At 37.6% G+C, this 13,692-nt stretch overlaps 1 protein-coding gene across 2 annotated transcripts in view; it reads right to left on the reverse strand.

Annotated features, from left to right (window-relative positions):
• Positions 1-3,974: 3,974 nt before the first annotated feature.
• The window catches only part of brinp1 (BMP/retinoic acid inducible neural specific 1), a 126,325-nt gene continuing 116,607 nt past the window's right edge, over positions 3,975-13,692 (reverse strand). For both annotated transcript variants that reach the window (XM_088435644.1, XM_088435645.1), the window contains one exon: positions 3,975-8,649. In XM_088435644.1, the coding sequence (XP_088291770.1) occupies positions 7,515-8,649 (1,135 nt within the window). In that variant the 3' untranslated portion in view covers positions 3,975-7,514. The remainder of the gene's footprint in view (positions 8,650-13,692) is intronic.

The raw sequence follows: 13,692 nt of genomic DNA on the forward strand, positions 1-13,692 counted from the left end.
CTGACCAACCTTGTTCAAGTGTAAACACACAAAAGAAACAGGTAAAGCTTACTTTATTGGTTCATTCCCCATCTATGAATCCCAATCGCAATATTGATCCATATATTAGGCGTACCTGCTTATAAGGCGCACCATCAGCTTTTTAAAAAAAAAATTAAGGCTTTTAGGTGCCCCTTATAGTGCAGAAAATACGGTATATCTTAAAGGGACAGTGTGTAAGATTTAGTCCATTTTTTATTAAAAAGGAATACATTAAATGATTAAATGAATTTCAAAAACTTGCAAATGAATGTGTTCTTAATGACCAACAGACCGTACACGCACACACACATGTAATATACTGTAAATAATAAAATATCCCTAAAATAACCCTAAATGTACATGAATACCTGTTTATATAATTACATGTAGGAATACATGTTTATATAAGTACCTGGAATACATTTTTGGACTCCTAAATAAATGTTATAACTTTAGCCTTGAACGTTAGAACAGCTTTCCCTATCCACCAACATATGTGCCAAAAGAATAATAGGAAGATGTTTATTTATCCTCAGAGGGAGATGCATGAAGCGACTAATTGAGGCACAGCGTCTATTTGAGGGAAGACATTTATCAGACGCGAATGGAAACAACTCCTCCCCCATGAAAAAGGGAATTGTCTTTTTCAAATGATTCAAATAGATGACACACAATGGCGTATAGAATAGTAGGAAAGGCAGCAATTGATTAGCTCACTAGGTGACATCTATTTTGCCCATTTTTTTCTTCTTTCATCCTGAGTCGGTGACGCACTTGGGGACTAATTGGGGCACAGCATTTACTCATGAAAAAGCAATAGAAAATGAGACTTTCAAACCAAATAGCCATTTGTTTTTTTGTTCCCATGTAAAACAGGCCAACATCTATTTTCTTAAAGTGAACGTCGGCGCCGACGACTATGTAGGCCACTGCACCTATTCGTGGATGTCATGTATATGGGGGCAGATTTGTCTTGAAAAGTGGGAGGGAAAAAATACAGAATGTCAGTTATCAGATCCACAAATGCAGTCTGAGATTTTCTCTTACCATGACATGTCATCCATAAACATATAGCGTTCTGTAAAGTATTGAATAGGAGTGAGGCACATTAATTTTCCATCATATTTACCTTCTCCATCCACCAGAAGACATTGTAGCAGTATCCATTTAACGTGAATGAACCATCTCATTTGTTTAAAACAATGGAAATTCAAAAAATGGAAAATGATTTTCCAATGATTTCAGATTGTATAATATATAAATATAAATGTGCATATCAATAGGGTACGTGGTGGTATTTTTTTTTTTACTCCTCTAGATCAGGGGTTCTCAAACTTGTATAAATCTAGACATTTCCAAGGACCCCCATTGCAAATGTTTGTGGAAACAAAATTACAAATAATAATTTAAGCCCTTTTTATTCACCAACAGATTCAATATGACAACACGTATATTTTTTATTTTTCCGCTATACTGAAGTTTAGACATTAAAAATAAAACTGCAAATTGTGTGTTTCCTTATGACAAACTGGGTCAATTTCCAATTACTTAGTAAAAAAATGCATTATAAAATAAAAGACCACTTTAGCTTTGTTGGCTCTATCGCTTCTAGCAAGCAATTGTAGCAAAACACAGTTGGACGAATTTCAAAAGTACAACATTTTGTACTATATATATATATATATATATATATATATATATATATATATATATATATATATATATATATATATATATATATATATATATTTTTTTTTTTTTTTTTTTTTTTTTTTCCTACTGATAACACAAATTATTTCACGGCGCCCCGAGTGTCCACAGACCTTACTTTGAGAACCATTGCGCTGGATGGTGATATTAAAGACAAATTCTTGTGCAATGTGTATTATTAAATTTCTGGATCTTTAAACCAGGTGTGCATGTAAAAGACAAAAAAAGAAAAAGATTAAAAATGGTTGATGAGGCTTCTTTCTCCTATCCCTACAGCTTGTTGGGTCAACTTGACCCCATTTTATTTTATACAAAGAAAAAATTTGGTCCTCTTTTGACCCCATTTTTTTTTTCTATTATAAATTGTCTTTAAACTGGGCAGATTTTCATTATAGTATGCAAAAACAAAAGGTAAAGACTTCTTCAGTCTAACTTTCAAAAAGTAATGACGGGCTAAACTGGCAAATATTAAGTCAAAAAGAAATAGACCTACACACAAAACATCCTCCATTTTTTTTGTATGTAAGACGGCTACTTTTGCTTTAACTGGAGTGGAGTGCTCAAACGCTTAAACACAATGGGTTGCCTTTAAAGGCACTTTTCTCACTTTCTTATCCTTCCAACTAAAGACTGAATGGATGCGTGACTCCATGAAGTGTATGACAAAGAGTTCTAAGAAGCCTTTTACCAAAAAAAAAAAAAACCTCTCGGCGTTAACAATTGTATTAATTCCCCCTACTCAAGTTTATTTATATAACCCTTAGACACAAAAGAGTTTCAAAAGAAAGCACAATTCCACAATTCACAGGAATCAACAGCATCCGTCGTCAGGGCAAGGAGGAAAATATGTGAAATAAGAAGAAACCTTGAGAAGAGAATTCAGACTGAGTGATCTTTTTTCCAAGATGACCAGGCTTTAGTGTTGAATACTGTTAGTGATAGAATAGTTGTTAGTGATAAAATAGCTTCAGACTAAATGTGGTTTGCAAACGCATAACAAAGCAACACTAAAGAGCTTGTCAACGTTCTTAAAATAATTTGATAAAGTGTGAGGAGGTTTGTATCGCATTGACAAGGCAATTTTCAAGTGGGTGGCAGGAACCCGGTCACACTAAAAAACTACAAACATGGAGACCGCTATAAAACGCGTTTTTCCCCATACGTTACAAATATGGCAGTTGATATGATTGTCGATTACTGCTGTCGTGGCAAAAGATGCAAAAACAACTGAATAAAAACAAAAATATTTGTTCGAGAAGACCAAAAAAAAGAACAAAAGAGTAAAAAAAAAAAAAAACCAGGATCAACAATAACTTGGCGTTCATTCTGAGAATGAGTGAAGATGAGTAGAGATTTCCAAATGATGCTGTACCGGTTCTGTTCATGTTGAACAAATAAATACCATATTTTTCAGACTACAAGCCACAACTTTTTTCTCATGATTTGAGCCCTGCGGCTTATAGTCCAGTGCGATTTATGTGCAGTTTTTTTTTTTTTTTGTAAGCCACTAAGAGGCAGTTCAGCAGTAAAACAAATGTGTGTATCTATCTGTCATTTTGTGGAACAACTATAAAATTGAACTGAAAAGATGGGAATCAAAGGCTGTTTTCAATAAGGTTTTTTTTTTTTAATTTACTATCAAAAAGGTGAAATGTATAAAAGATTTTGGATACGTTTGTGAGGTGTATATATATATATATATATATATATATATATATATATATATATATAGAGAGAGAGAGAGAGAGAGAGAGAGAGAGAGAGATATGTGCAATGTGTTTCCTAATCTAAATACAGCCAGCTGGAGCTCAGGATTTCACAATGCTCTGCACTGGTTCTCATGGGAAATGTAGTCTTCTATCATTCAAAACAGTATGGTTTTTTTTTCCCTTATTGCGACATAATAATAAACAAAACCTGAAAGTTTGCTGTTAGTTGTGATTTAAACATTATTTTACTGTATAGAAATACAGAACCTGCTGACTCCTTTGTTATCATCATGTAACATGACATAAAATCAAGTCATCAAATCAAAAGAAGATTCTTAGCTGTGTAAATATTTTATGAGTAAAGTACAAATCCTTTTGTAATGACTGGAATCTTTTAATACTACACATGGGACAAGGAAACAACACTGCCACCAGCCAATCACAGGGCTCCAATCACTCCCAAGGCCATTCAGTCTTGTAATGTAGTTGCATCAAAAAAAAAAAAAAGTTGAAAAATAAATCGACTCTGCCAAATATTATTAAATATAGCATTTTAATGAGAAATAGATTATAATATGAAACATTCATTGAAAGAAGCAGATATGACCTCAACCAAACAAGAAAGAAAATAACATTACATTGGCAAGGTATTAGGTGCAAAGTTCTTCTCTGGACACATTTAATGGATACATGTAAGCAACACTACATAGCATGATGCGGGACGCATAAATGACTGCCATCAATTAGGTTCTTCTGTAGACACTGCAAAAAGTGGACATTTGCAAACACTTTTTGCTTGGGCGCAAACCTTAAAAATACAGTTTTTCACGCATAATGCATTTGGAGGTACCCTTTTATATTCTCTTTAAATTTCAACATTGGCTTTAAACCTAACTCACATGATGTGAAAAAATAACTACAATTTTGACAGGTTTATGCATAAGCAATCATATTTGCCCCCTTATAAGAAGTTGGTGAGGTATCCCTACGGGGATGAATAAAGTATCTATCTATCTATCTATCTATCTATCTATAAAACAAAATAAACACTATAAACATACTGTTTTATGGACCTTGCAGTGGCAGGACAACAAAAGTAAACAAGATAAAAGATCTTGATAACGTAAACACGGTAGCGTAATGTGACAGACCTCACGAGAACCACCCCTAATTAGGATACTGCATCAGGGTAGTACTAAAATGTACATAGTAAAATTGGGGACAAATTTAATGTTTGCTACGAGCAAACGCTCCTTAAAAGGAGATTGTCATTGTTATATGTTGACTGGTTTTAAACATGTTAAAGGGATAGATAACAGGCACTTATATAATGATAATTATGAAATTAAATCAGAAGAATTATGTGGTCATTTCTAAGAAATTGTCTGATCTAGTGCCGATGAATTAGGGACTATTATGCACGTCTATTACAAGAGTAGACGAGGAAATCAGGCACAAATTCAGCAGTAGCACAATCGTAACTGTGAGCTTTGCCCAAAAAAAAAAAAAAAACTAAAAAAGAAGGACTTCTTGAATAACAAAGGATGACGAGTCAACGGCTTTCAGGGTCGTAAAAGTCAACTTTAGCCAATATACAATATAAAAGATGATCAGTTAGCATGCAAATGCTTCAGTTTGAATCTCACACTGCATTCTATCATGACCTTTTTAGCATGCTATCAAGCAGAAAATTCGTAGTGGAATGAACAAATACGATATTAAACACAAAAAACCTTTAATGTTAACAATGAAACGTCTCCAAAGTCTACCGTTTGTAATGATATGTCACATGTAAAAGGAACTTTTTTTATCATTAAAATCAGTGCCCATTGTGTGTGTGTTTTTTTTTAGGTCCAATAGTTTTAGACTTGTTTGTAGCCTTGCTAAATTTTGTTTTTATGAAATTAGTGGTGTCTTACCCCAATAACACGTAGCTAACGCTGATCTGTGCTCGCACTGCTTAGGTTTCATCTTTGACATGAAAATATGGACCAATAGATTGTGACCACATAGTGAAAGATTCAATTTCAGTTTTTTATGCTTTTTAGTTCACTGTACATAGAGGCACAATGTGCGGAAAATTCGAGGTCAAATTTTTTTCGACAAATTTTTAAACCCCATAGCTCCAGCAAACCCTATTTTGAGAAAAATGCAAAAAAACAAACCTTCAGAGCAAATTATTTAGTTTTAGCCTGTATTTCATGTTTAAAAACGGTAAATTTAATTGAAAATAGAAGAGACACCATTTCATTGTCTTCAACATCACTTCTCCTATTGGCCCATACGCATATTTAGTCAATTTGTCATCTCAAAATTGTGTGTCTTCACTTAGCCTACCTGCCAATTCATGGGCGAAAAAAATAAACCATCGTGGGGGCAGTATTTTCCAAATTGTGCTCAAAAAATCTGAACAACACAGACGCATTTTAGCTAGATAGTTTACAAAAGATTTAGGTGGTAGTGTAATTTCTGGGTATACAAGCAAATACAAGGTCAATTTTATAACATATGTCCATACAAATCCTGAAATTGTGATGCGGGAGGGGTGAGCGGAACTAAAATTTGTAAATCCAGGGATGAAAAATGCGCCTCTGCAATGTCCACAAGACTCAATGTCACACATAATAGTAAAGCAGAGATACAGAGCAAAAGAACCAAAGTAAAAGTAAAGCAATCTGGACATTTGTTTTGCGTTTTGGCTCGGATTTTATATATTTCTTTTTTTTGTGCCAATAGAATAATAAAGACACCAGATCAACAGATTTCACCAGCAAGACAAATGGGAGAAATTGTCCAACAAATAGGTTTTATATACATCTGGGATAATGAAAAAAAAAAACAAAAAAAAAACCACATAAACCCAGTTGGGTAGTGCTTTAATTTAAAAAATAGGTAGTTGTGAAAACTTTCCAGATTAAAATATATTTTGAGATTTTACATTTGAATATTTGTCTTTTCTGCGGCACAACATAAAAGCCCAGTGATTCGTCAGCATACTTTTTTGCTGCGCTCTTGTCTCAAATCAACTGAGCGAGGAGCAAATTGTGTTCTAGCGGTGGACGACGTCTATGGCTTTTAGTCAACGTGCCCGATCGACGAAAGGTGCCCGAGAAAAAAGCTCCACAAAGCAGCGGTTACAACATTTTTACCATTTTTTTTTGTGTTTGTTTTGTTTGTGTGTTTTACGCAAAGCAGTACAAAATGAGCATTGACTTTGAAATCCACGACTATGTTGCACTCACGCAGCGGGAACGTTACTGTCCTGTGAAACCACACCAAGGAAAAAAAGAAAACACGCAAGTAGTACGGTGAGTTGAAAAATCGGACACATTCAATTATCAAGCCCCAACGAAAGTAAAACGGCATGTGCTGACACACACACATCCGACCACAACCACTGTATATGTATATATATAAACAGCTGGTTTTTTTGTTACTTGACGTGACTATCCATTATGGGCCTGCTGCGTGTGCCTTACATGTCAGAATAACGACGAGTGCTTCATAACTCACCGACTCGCCGAAGGTTGGAAAAGTAATAAAGACTCTAGAATAAATGTTGGCTACGCTATAGAGCTGTTTTTAAATTCTGAGGGTGTATATAAACATTTTTCATTTGCATGTTACCGGAAATAAAAGGATATCTGGTCTGCCCGCTTTTTTTTTCGTGTGTGAAAAATGTTTTTTGAATTTCCCAGGTAAAGAACAATGGCAGTTTCAGATATATGCTTCCAATCAAGGCCTCTTTATCACAATTTTTTTTTCCCGCTTTTTCTCTCTGACAAAGTTCTTTGGAGGAATGACAGACATGCTTGGACAGGTACGGTAAAGTCCTTTTACGTTAGTTCCGATCGAGGCCTTCCTTTCACCGATGCCTTCTCCGTTTTTTCCCTCTTTTTCCGAAGTACGCTTACAAAGTTTGAGTTACATCAAAAAGGCATAAAAGGTCCAAAAAAGGAAAAAGGCAAAAGAAAAAAAAAAAAAAAAAGGAATAAAGAGCCCACCCCGGAGGTCCGGTTCTTTTACGGGGGCTTTTCCGTACGGTCGTGTCCTTACGTTGCCGTTTAAAAGCGATCAACACAGTTTTGCAGTCAGGTGGTCTGATTGTTTTAGGATCTCTGTGCTGTACATGTCCAAGGCATGATTGACCCGAATCATCTCGCTGTTGTTGAGCTTGAGCCGATGCTTCAGCATACAGGAAAAGAGGTCCAGCTGGGGTTTCCCGGGCGCGGACGGAGGGGCCAGGCGATTAATCCGATCCCGTATGTCCAATAAGAGGAGCATGACGGACGAGGACGAGTAGAACTGGCTTCCCTGCGTGTACGACTGGTTGACCTGCTGCACGGCGCTGCGGAGGAGGTCGGCGTTGAAGCGCAGGCTGTAGCCGAACACCTGGATGTCGGATATTTTGATGTAGATCTGCCGCTTGTTGGGGTCGGCCAGATCGACGGGGCCCGTGTCGTTGCGGAGGCCGGTGGGGATCTTGGCTCGGCTCCTCAGGTAGATGTGCACGGTCTCGAAGAAGGTCTTCCAGCGGTTGCCCAGCAACAGGGTCCAGTTGAAGCACTGGCTGTTCTGCAGGCGCACTTTTTCCCAGCGGGGGTAGCCGTGCTCGCCGAAGGGCATGCTCCAGCCTTCCGAGTGGCTGCCGCTGAACGGGTTGACGTAGACGAAGAACATGGGGTCGATGCTGCTGTTGCGCATCTGGCAGATCTTCATGGACAGGCCGATGATCATGTGGAGGTAGTCCATGCGGTTTTTGTTACTTTTGAGCGTCAGGGACATGCGCTTGCGCCACCGCGGGTCGAAAAAAGTCTCCAGGCGGATCTCGTTGCTGATGAACGTGGTGTGGATGTACAGACGCGAGTCCATTTTCTGCAGCAGGTACTTAAGTTCCAGGTCCTGAAAATCCAGGTCCGTCTCAAAGCTGATGAACTGCTCGCTGCGCTCCGAGTCCACGTTCTGGGGCTCGCAGCGGCCGCGGTACAGCTTGTAGCCCTTGTTGCACGAGCCGCACTGCGAGATGTTGGCCAGGCTGCACATGGCGCAGCTGTTGTTGCCCCCGATGACGCAGGGGATGGGTCGCTGGCACAGGGTGACGCCCGTGTGGCACACGCACGTACGCTGGCTTTCCAGGAAGGTTCCCCAAAAGCCGTTTTCGTTGCAGTAGAGGAAGGACTGGACCCTGTTGAGCCACTGCATCACTGACCTTGTCGGGAAAGACAGGACAATTGGCGAGAATTAAAAGTCAGTGAAGCAATTTCCCCCTTTCGTTGGCCAGCTCGGCCTGATGAAGGACGAGGAAAAACAACAACAGAAAATAGCCTAAATTTCTTAAAAAAAAAAAAAAAAAGTAAATACACAAATTGGAGTTTTAAGTTGTAATATCATCATTGAGCATTAGATGGCAGACATGGTCGATTGTGCGTCAATCTTGTTTTGATAGGTTCTTCCAAAATTTCAAATCTAATAAGGCTGATGAATTTGTTGTTTTTTTATTTTTGCATATATGGAAAGGCATGCAGGACAAACAGTACCTCAATATGAACATTTTGAGGGAGTTGGATGTGGTTATTTTGTTGTGTGCTACGGACTGTTTGTTGCTGGGTTGAGCTGAATTGGATTTTATACAGTACGTACATATAAACAATGAGAAATGAATTATGAGGAAAAAGTACATTTTTGGAATGAGAAAGAAAAACAATCCGAGAGGCGAGAACCGCTGGAATGTGTTGAAGTTGGAAAGGTGTGACGCGGTTGAGAAATGTACAAGTAGTTGACGACTGAAAAGTAGAGTACGAAAAATGGTGGTGCAAATTATTGGTGAAAATGTCGGTTTTAGGAATGTTTGAAAATCATTGTCAAGCTTTTACTTCAATGACATAAACATTTTGAATAGGAACACTACGGACTTTAAATCAGCCCTAACTCAGATTTTGTTGGTGAAGAATCTGCAATAAGGTGTTGAAAAGTATAGAATTGTTTTTGTAGGAATTGTGGAAAGGTTAAAAATTGACTGAGCTGAACATTTAGAATTTTGAACGATAACATTTTCATGAATTCCCCATTTTTGCAGTGAAAAATGTTGAATTGTGGCAAAACTGCAAAAGTTAGAAATGAGAAAAATAAAACCCCGGGAATCATGATGTATTGGAACATGTTCAAGTTGGAATGGTTTAAATCAGTCAAGAAATTGATTAGAAATAGAATGACTGAATTAAAAACAAATCAATCACTCTATAACCTGGAAACATATGCTAAAAAACTATAAAAATACGGTCAATAAAAAAACGGACATCTTTTGCCCGTTTTGTCTCTGAGGGTCAAATTCTTTGAAAACTCAATGTGAAAGGGACGAGAGAATAGGACGTTCTTTCCTCTGTTACAAAAAGGAGGAGTTTGGTTATTTCCCTCAGGTGGAAGGTATCACTTGCTATTCTTAGCTCGTCTTCGCTTCCCCGCAAGCATCATTCCCTGTCATCTTGACAGTATGGGAACCTCGTTTCTGAAGATAGGAAATGAATTTTGATTATTATTATTATTTTTTTTTTCCTGGAGGTGAGAGTTGGTCAAGGTTAGCGTGACATGTTAATGAACCCGAGTACTAACTATGATGAATGACATTGCATTGTTAGCGGACCACAAATCCCACCCCGAGCTACACGGCCAAATGAGTTTGAACGTGTCACCTATGGAGAACAATGGAAGCAGACTGAGCTGCCTAACTTTAGATCCGTGACATATCGCTCGCGGAAAAACGCGAATTTGAAGTTGCGTTCAGGAAGACATGATAAACTATGGCTTGGTCTCAAAACAATAAATTAAGAATTCATTAGTTGTCATTTAATCTGTGGGGGAAAGCCGGTCCGAGTATTAAGTGCTGCAAAATGTGTGCTGGCGTGTCAAGTATAAAACAAGCAAGACTTTTTGCTCCAGGTTCGTTTTGCTATAGAAAATTTCAGTGCAATGCAAATGCAGAAAAAAAAGAAAAACATTTTGTATATTGTAATAGGGGGATTTTTCCTTGTATGAAGAAGTAAAATGAAGGGAAAGGCTTCAATGCATGGATTGGAGGGTATTTTTGCACATGCAGGTTTAATTGGAGAGGGATTTTACTGTATCTGTCTATCAATAACTGCTCACAAACGTGAGCACACCTCTCACATTTGCACATATTTTTTATATCTTTTCTGGTGGTGTCAAGCAATTAAAGAAATCAAGATTAAGATCTAAATTAATCCGATTTTTTTTTAAATCTCACCTAAAAATGAAAAACGTTTAAAAAAACTGTTTTCAGTTATTTAAAGTGGGGTGTTTTCCAGATTAGTTTGGCAAAGAGCTTGCGATATTAACATCTTGGTTGCTATTGTTAGCTGAGGCTGCAGTTGGGTGCTTTGCATTTATATGTTAGGCTAAACTTGAGCTCTTTACAAAAATGCATATCACTCAACCTTCATCAGAGGTGCCCTTGGGCATTTTTTGAATTTAAATTTGCCATTTAGTTGTCCAACAATTCTGACATAGTCTCCCATTTTTATGTCTTTATTGTGTTCCTTAACTTGCCCTAGACACACAACAGGAGCCTATCAGATTAACACAATGACAGACAATGAGTGTACAGTTAAGGATGCGATTGAACCCTAAGCCTTCATTGCAATTACACTGAAGAAAGGAGACTCTAAAGTAAAGCAGTCAATGGTGCTCGTTTAACTGTAAAATATGTTTTCACAATTTCAGTTTCAGCTATAATATCTAATAACATCAGAGGTGTGAAAAGAATCACACATTTTAGAAAATCTAACTAGACCCAAAATATAAGTGGCTCTTATCAGAGGAGCCATATATACTGTATATGACATTTTATTGCTTTTTTCCTCTTGGCTCAGCTGAATTTTGCAAGTCCAATTTTAATAATAATACTGTTTTGGCTGACGATTTTTGGCTTCTTTGCTCTGTTAGTTTGTACTCCGGACTGTCCTTGGCGTCGTCTCAGAGTGCCTTCAAACCGGCTATGGGAAAATGCATTGCCTTGGAAAATATTCATTTTATCATATCCGCATCATTATCATTTTGGGTCTGGGCAGACTCAAAGTCTCATGGTGCTCGCCCTAGCCGTATGTTTATCTGTAATTAGGATGGGAGGAAAAAAACATCAAGCTCCAAGGCAATACTTTGGCCAAAAGCACACAGTTGTTGCGCCAGGTATCTGCTGTTGACAGATAGAGTGGGAGTGTTGGAATAAATTGTCTTGAGGCGTCAATAATGTCGCTCTTGTTTGACCGGCAGAGTACAGATTCCGACCACACACACACACACTTGTTGATTTGTATTAGCAACGGCACCCAAAAAATAATGCTAATTAGCAGGCAGACGGTTGAATATGCACATAAGCATGAATGTGTCTATCTATTTTGGTACTAATTGTGCATTTGCATGGAAGTCTTAAGCAGAGGATTTGCATAATGGTGCCATGACGGGGCACAGCATCGCTCCAATTAGCGACTGGAGATGGGACTGATACTTGCTATTCTCAGTTCACCATGGATGGCTGTTGTGAATGACAGGATCCAAAAAAAAATGCTCATTCATTATAAATTATGATTTCTGAAGCTGTAGCTCTGAACCAGCACGAGTGGTACCGGAGAACCACTGGACTCATGAAGATTTCATGTATGGCTCTGCTATGTCGTAGTTTCTGAGAACACAAATACATCACGTTTTTGGGTCTCTTATGATCTAATGTGCAAGTCATTACTGATTTTAGTTTGAGGGATGACATTTAGTCAATAAGCCAATATTTGACCATAAACTGGGAAAATAGACTTGAAAACTAGGTTTGGAAAAGTGGGAAAACAAGATATCGTATTTTTTTGATATTTTGATTACATGTAACTGAGAACTTACATCTTAAAGGGACGCTGTAAGATTTAGACCGTTTTCATTAAAAAGAAATAAATGGAATCATTATAGATGTCAAAAACTTGCAAATAAATTTGTTCTTAATGACCAAAAGTAGGTTTTAAATATAATCATAGGTCTAGTTATCATTAAATGATATTATATGGGGGGTGGCACTCCTCCAGAGGCTGCTATGTCTGGTATAGCTGCACACAATGGGAAATGCAGCACCTCCTGCTGTCCGTAATGAAAATTGGTCTAAATCTTACACATTGTCCTATATCCTATATCCTCCTGATACCTACCATATTGATTTAATTGGACTACACTTGGAAACTAGACTCAGAGAATGACGAAGAAAGTTCAACATGACAGCATGAGAGTTTGCCACTGAAAACCTACTGAGAAGTTTAGGTACTGTAAGATGTGAATCCTTTATCCGCCTGAGACCTGGCCTATTCATTTTGCGTCCACTGTTGTGTCCATCGCGTCCCAGCAAGAGGGCAAAGGTAACTGCATCCTACCCAAACATAAGACATCATTGAAAAGGCCAGAATGTCCTCTGTTGTGCAAACCAGGAGTTGGCAGGGTAGCCCCAATGAGTCAAAACATTTAGAGCAAAAACAAATGTCCCCTACAGTGGACACAGGTAAGATGTGATATGAACAAAGGAAAGTAAAGGACTTTAGCAAGTGATATGACACTAACATGATTGTTGGTCAAAATATCTTGATATACTTTACACTTTTTTTAATTTTCACTTGTGAAGGCAGCACTTCATCTCTAAGCTACTTAACTCATTCAATCCCAATTATGTATTTTTTTTTATGTATCTTTCTAGTGTCTTCGACGTTCAAAGCGAGGTATCATTTATCTGTATATTAGTACCTGGGATTCAATGACGTCTGTAAAGACGTATAAATGCGTGTTTGGGATTGAATGAGTTTATGACAGTGGTCAATTAGTGTAGCAGATTCATCTTTCAAAATCAGTGATGCAATTATAGTGCTTGCCTTATATGCCAGACAGTTTTTGGCCACCCTTTATCGGATAATTTGGGTCTGCAAGCTAAAATTCATTATTTTAGAAAAAAAAAAAGCAGTTTTATGAACTAATGTCAAGAGTGGACACGTCTCAGCACACTTGAATGACTTGTGACCCGAATATATTTGATTATGTCATCTTGCTGCAGGCAACTGGGTGACTTGTGCTATTTTTTTTTTTTTCAAGTGCTCCACTTTGTCTCGTTCTGGAGGATACAATGGCGATAATATCTAATTTGCATAGTTCCTTTGTAACAGAGATACAGTATCAAATTCACTATTCTTTATCTGTATCAGCTTCAATATGACCA

The sequence above is a fragment of the Hippichthys cyanospilos genome, chromosome 15, assembly GCF_059441005.1.
Source record: "Hippichthys cyanospilos isolate Australia breed blue-spotted pipefish chromosome 15, RoL_Hcya_1.0, whole genome shotgun sequence".
In the NCBI taxonomy this organism is placed as follows: domain Eukaryota; kingdom Metazoa; phylum Chordata; class Actinopteri; order Syngnathiformes; family Syngnathidae; genus Hippichthys; species Hippichthys cyanospilos.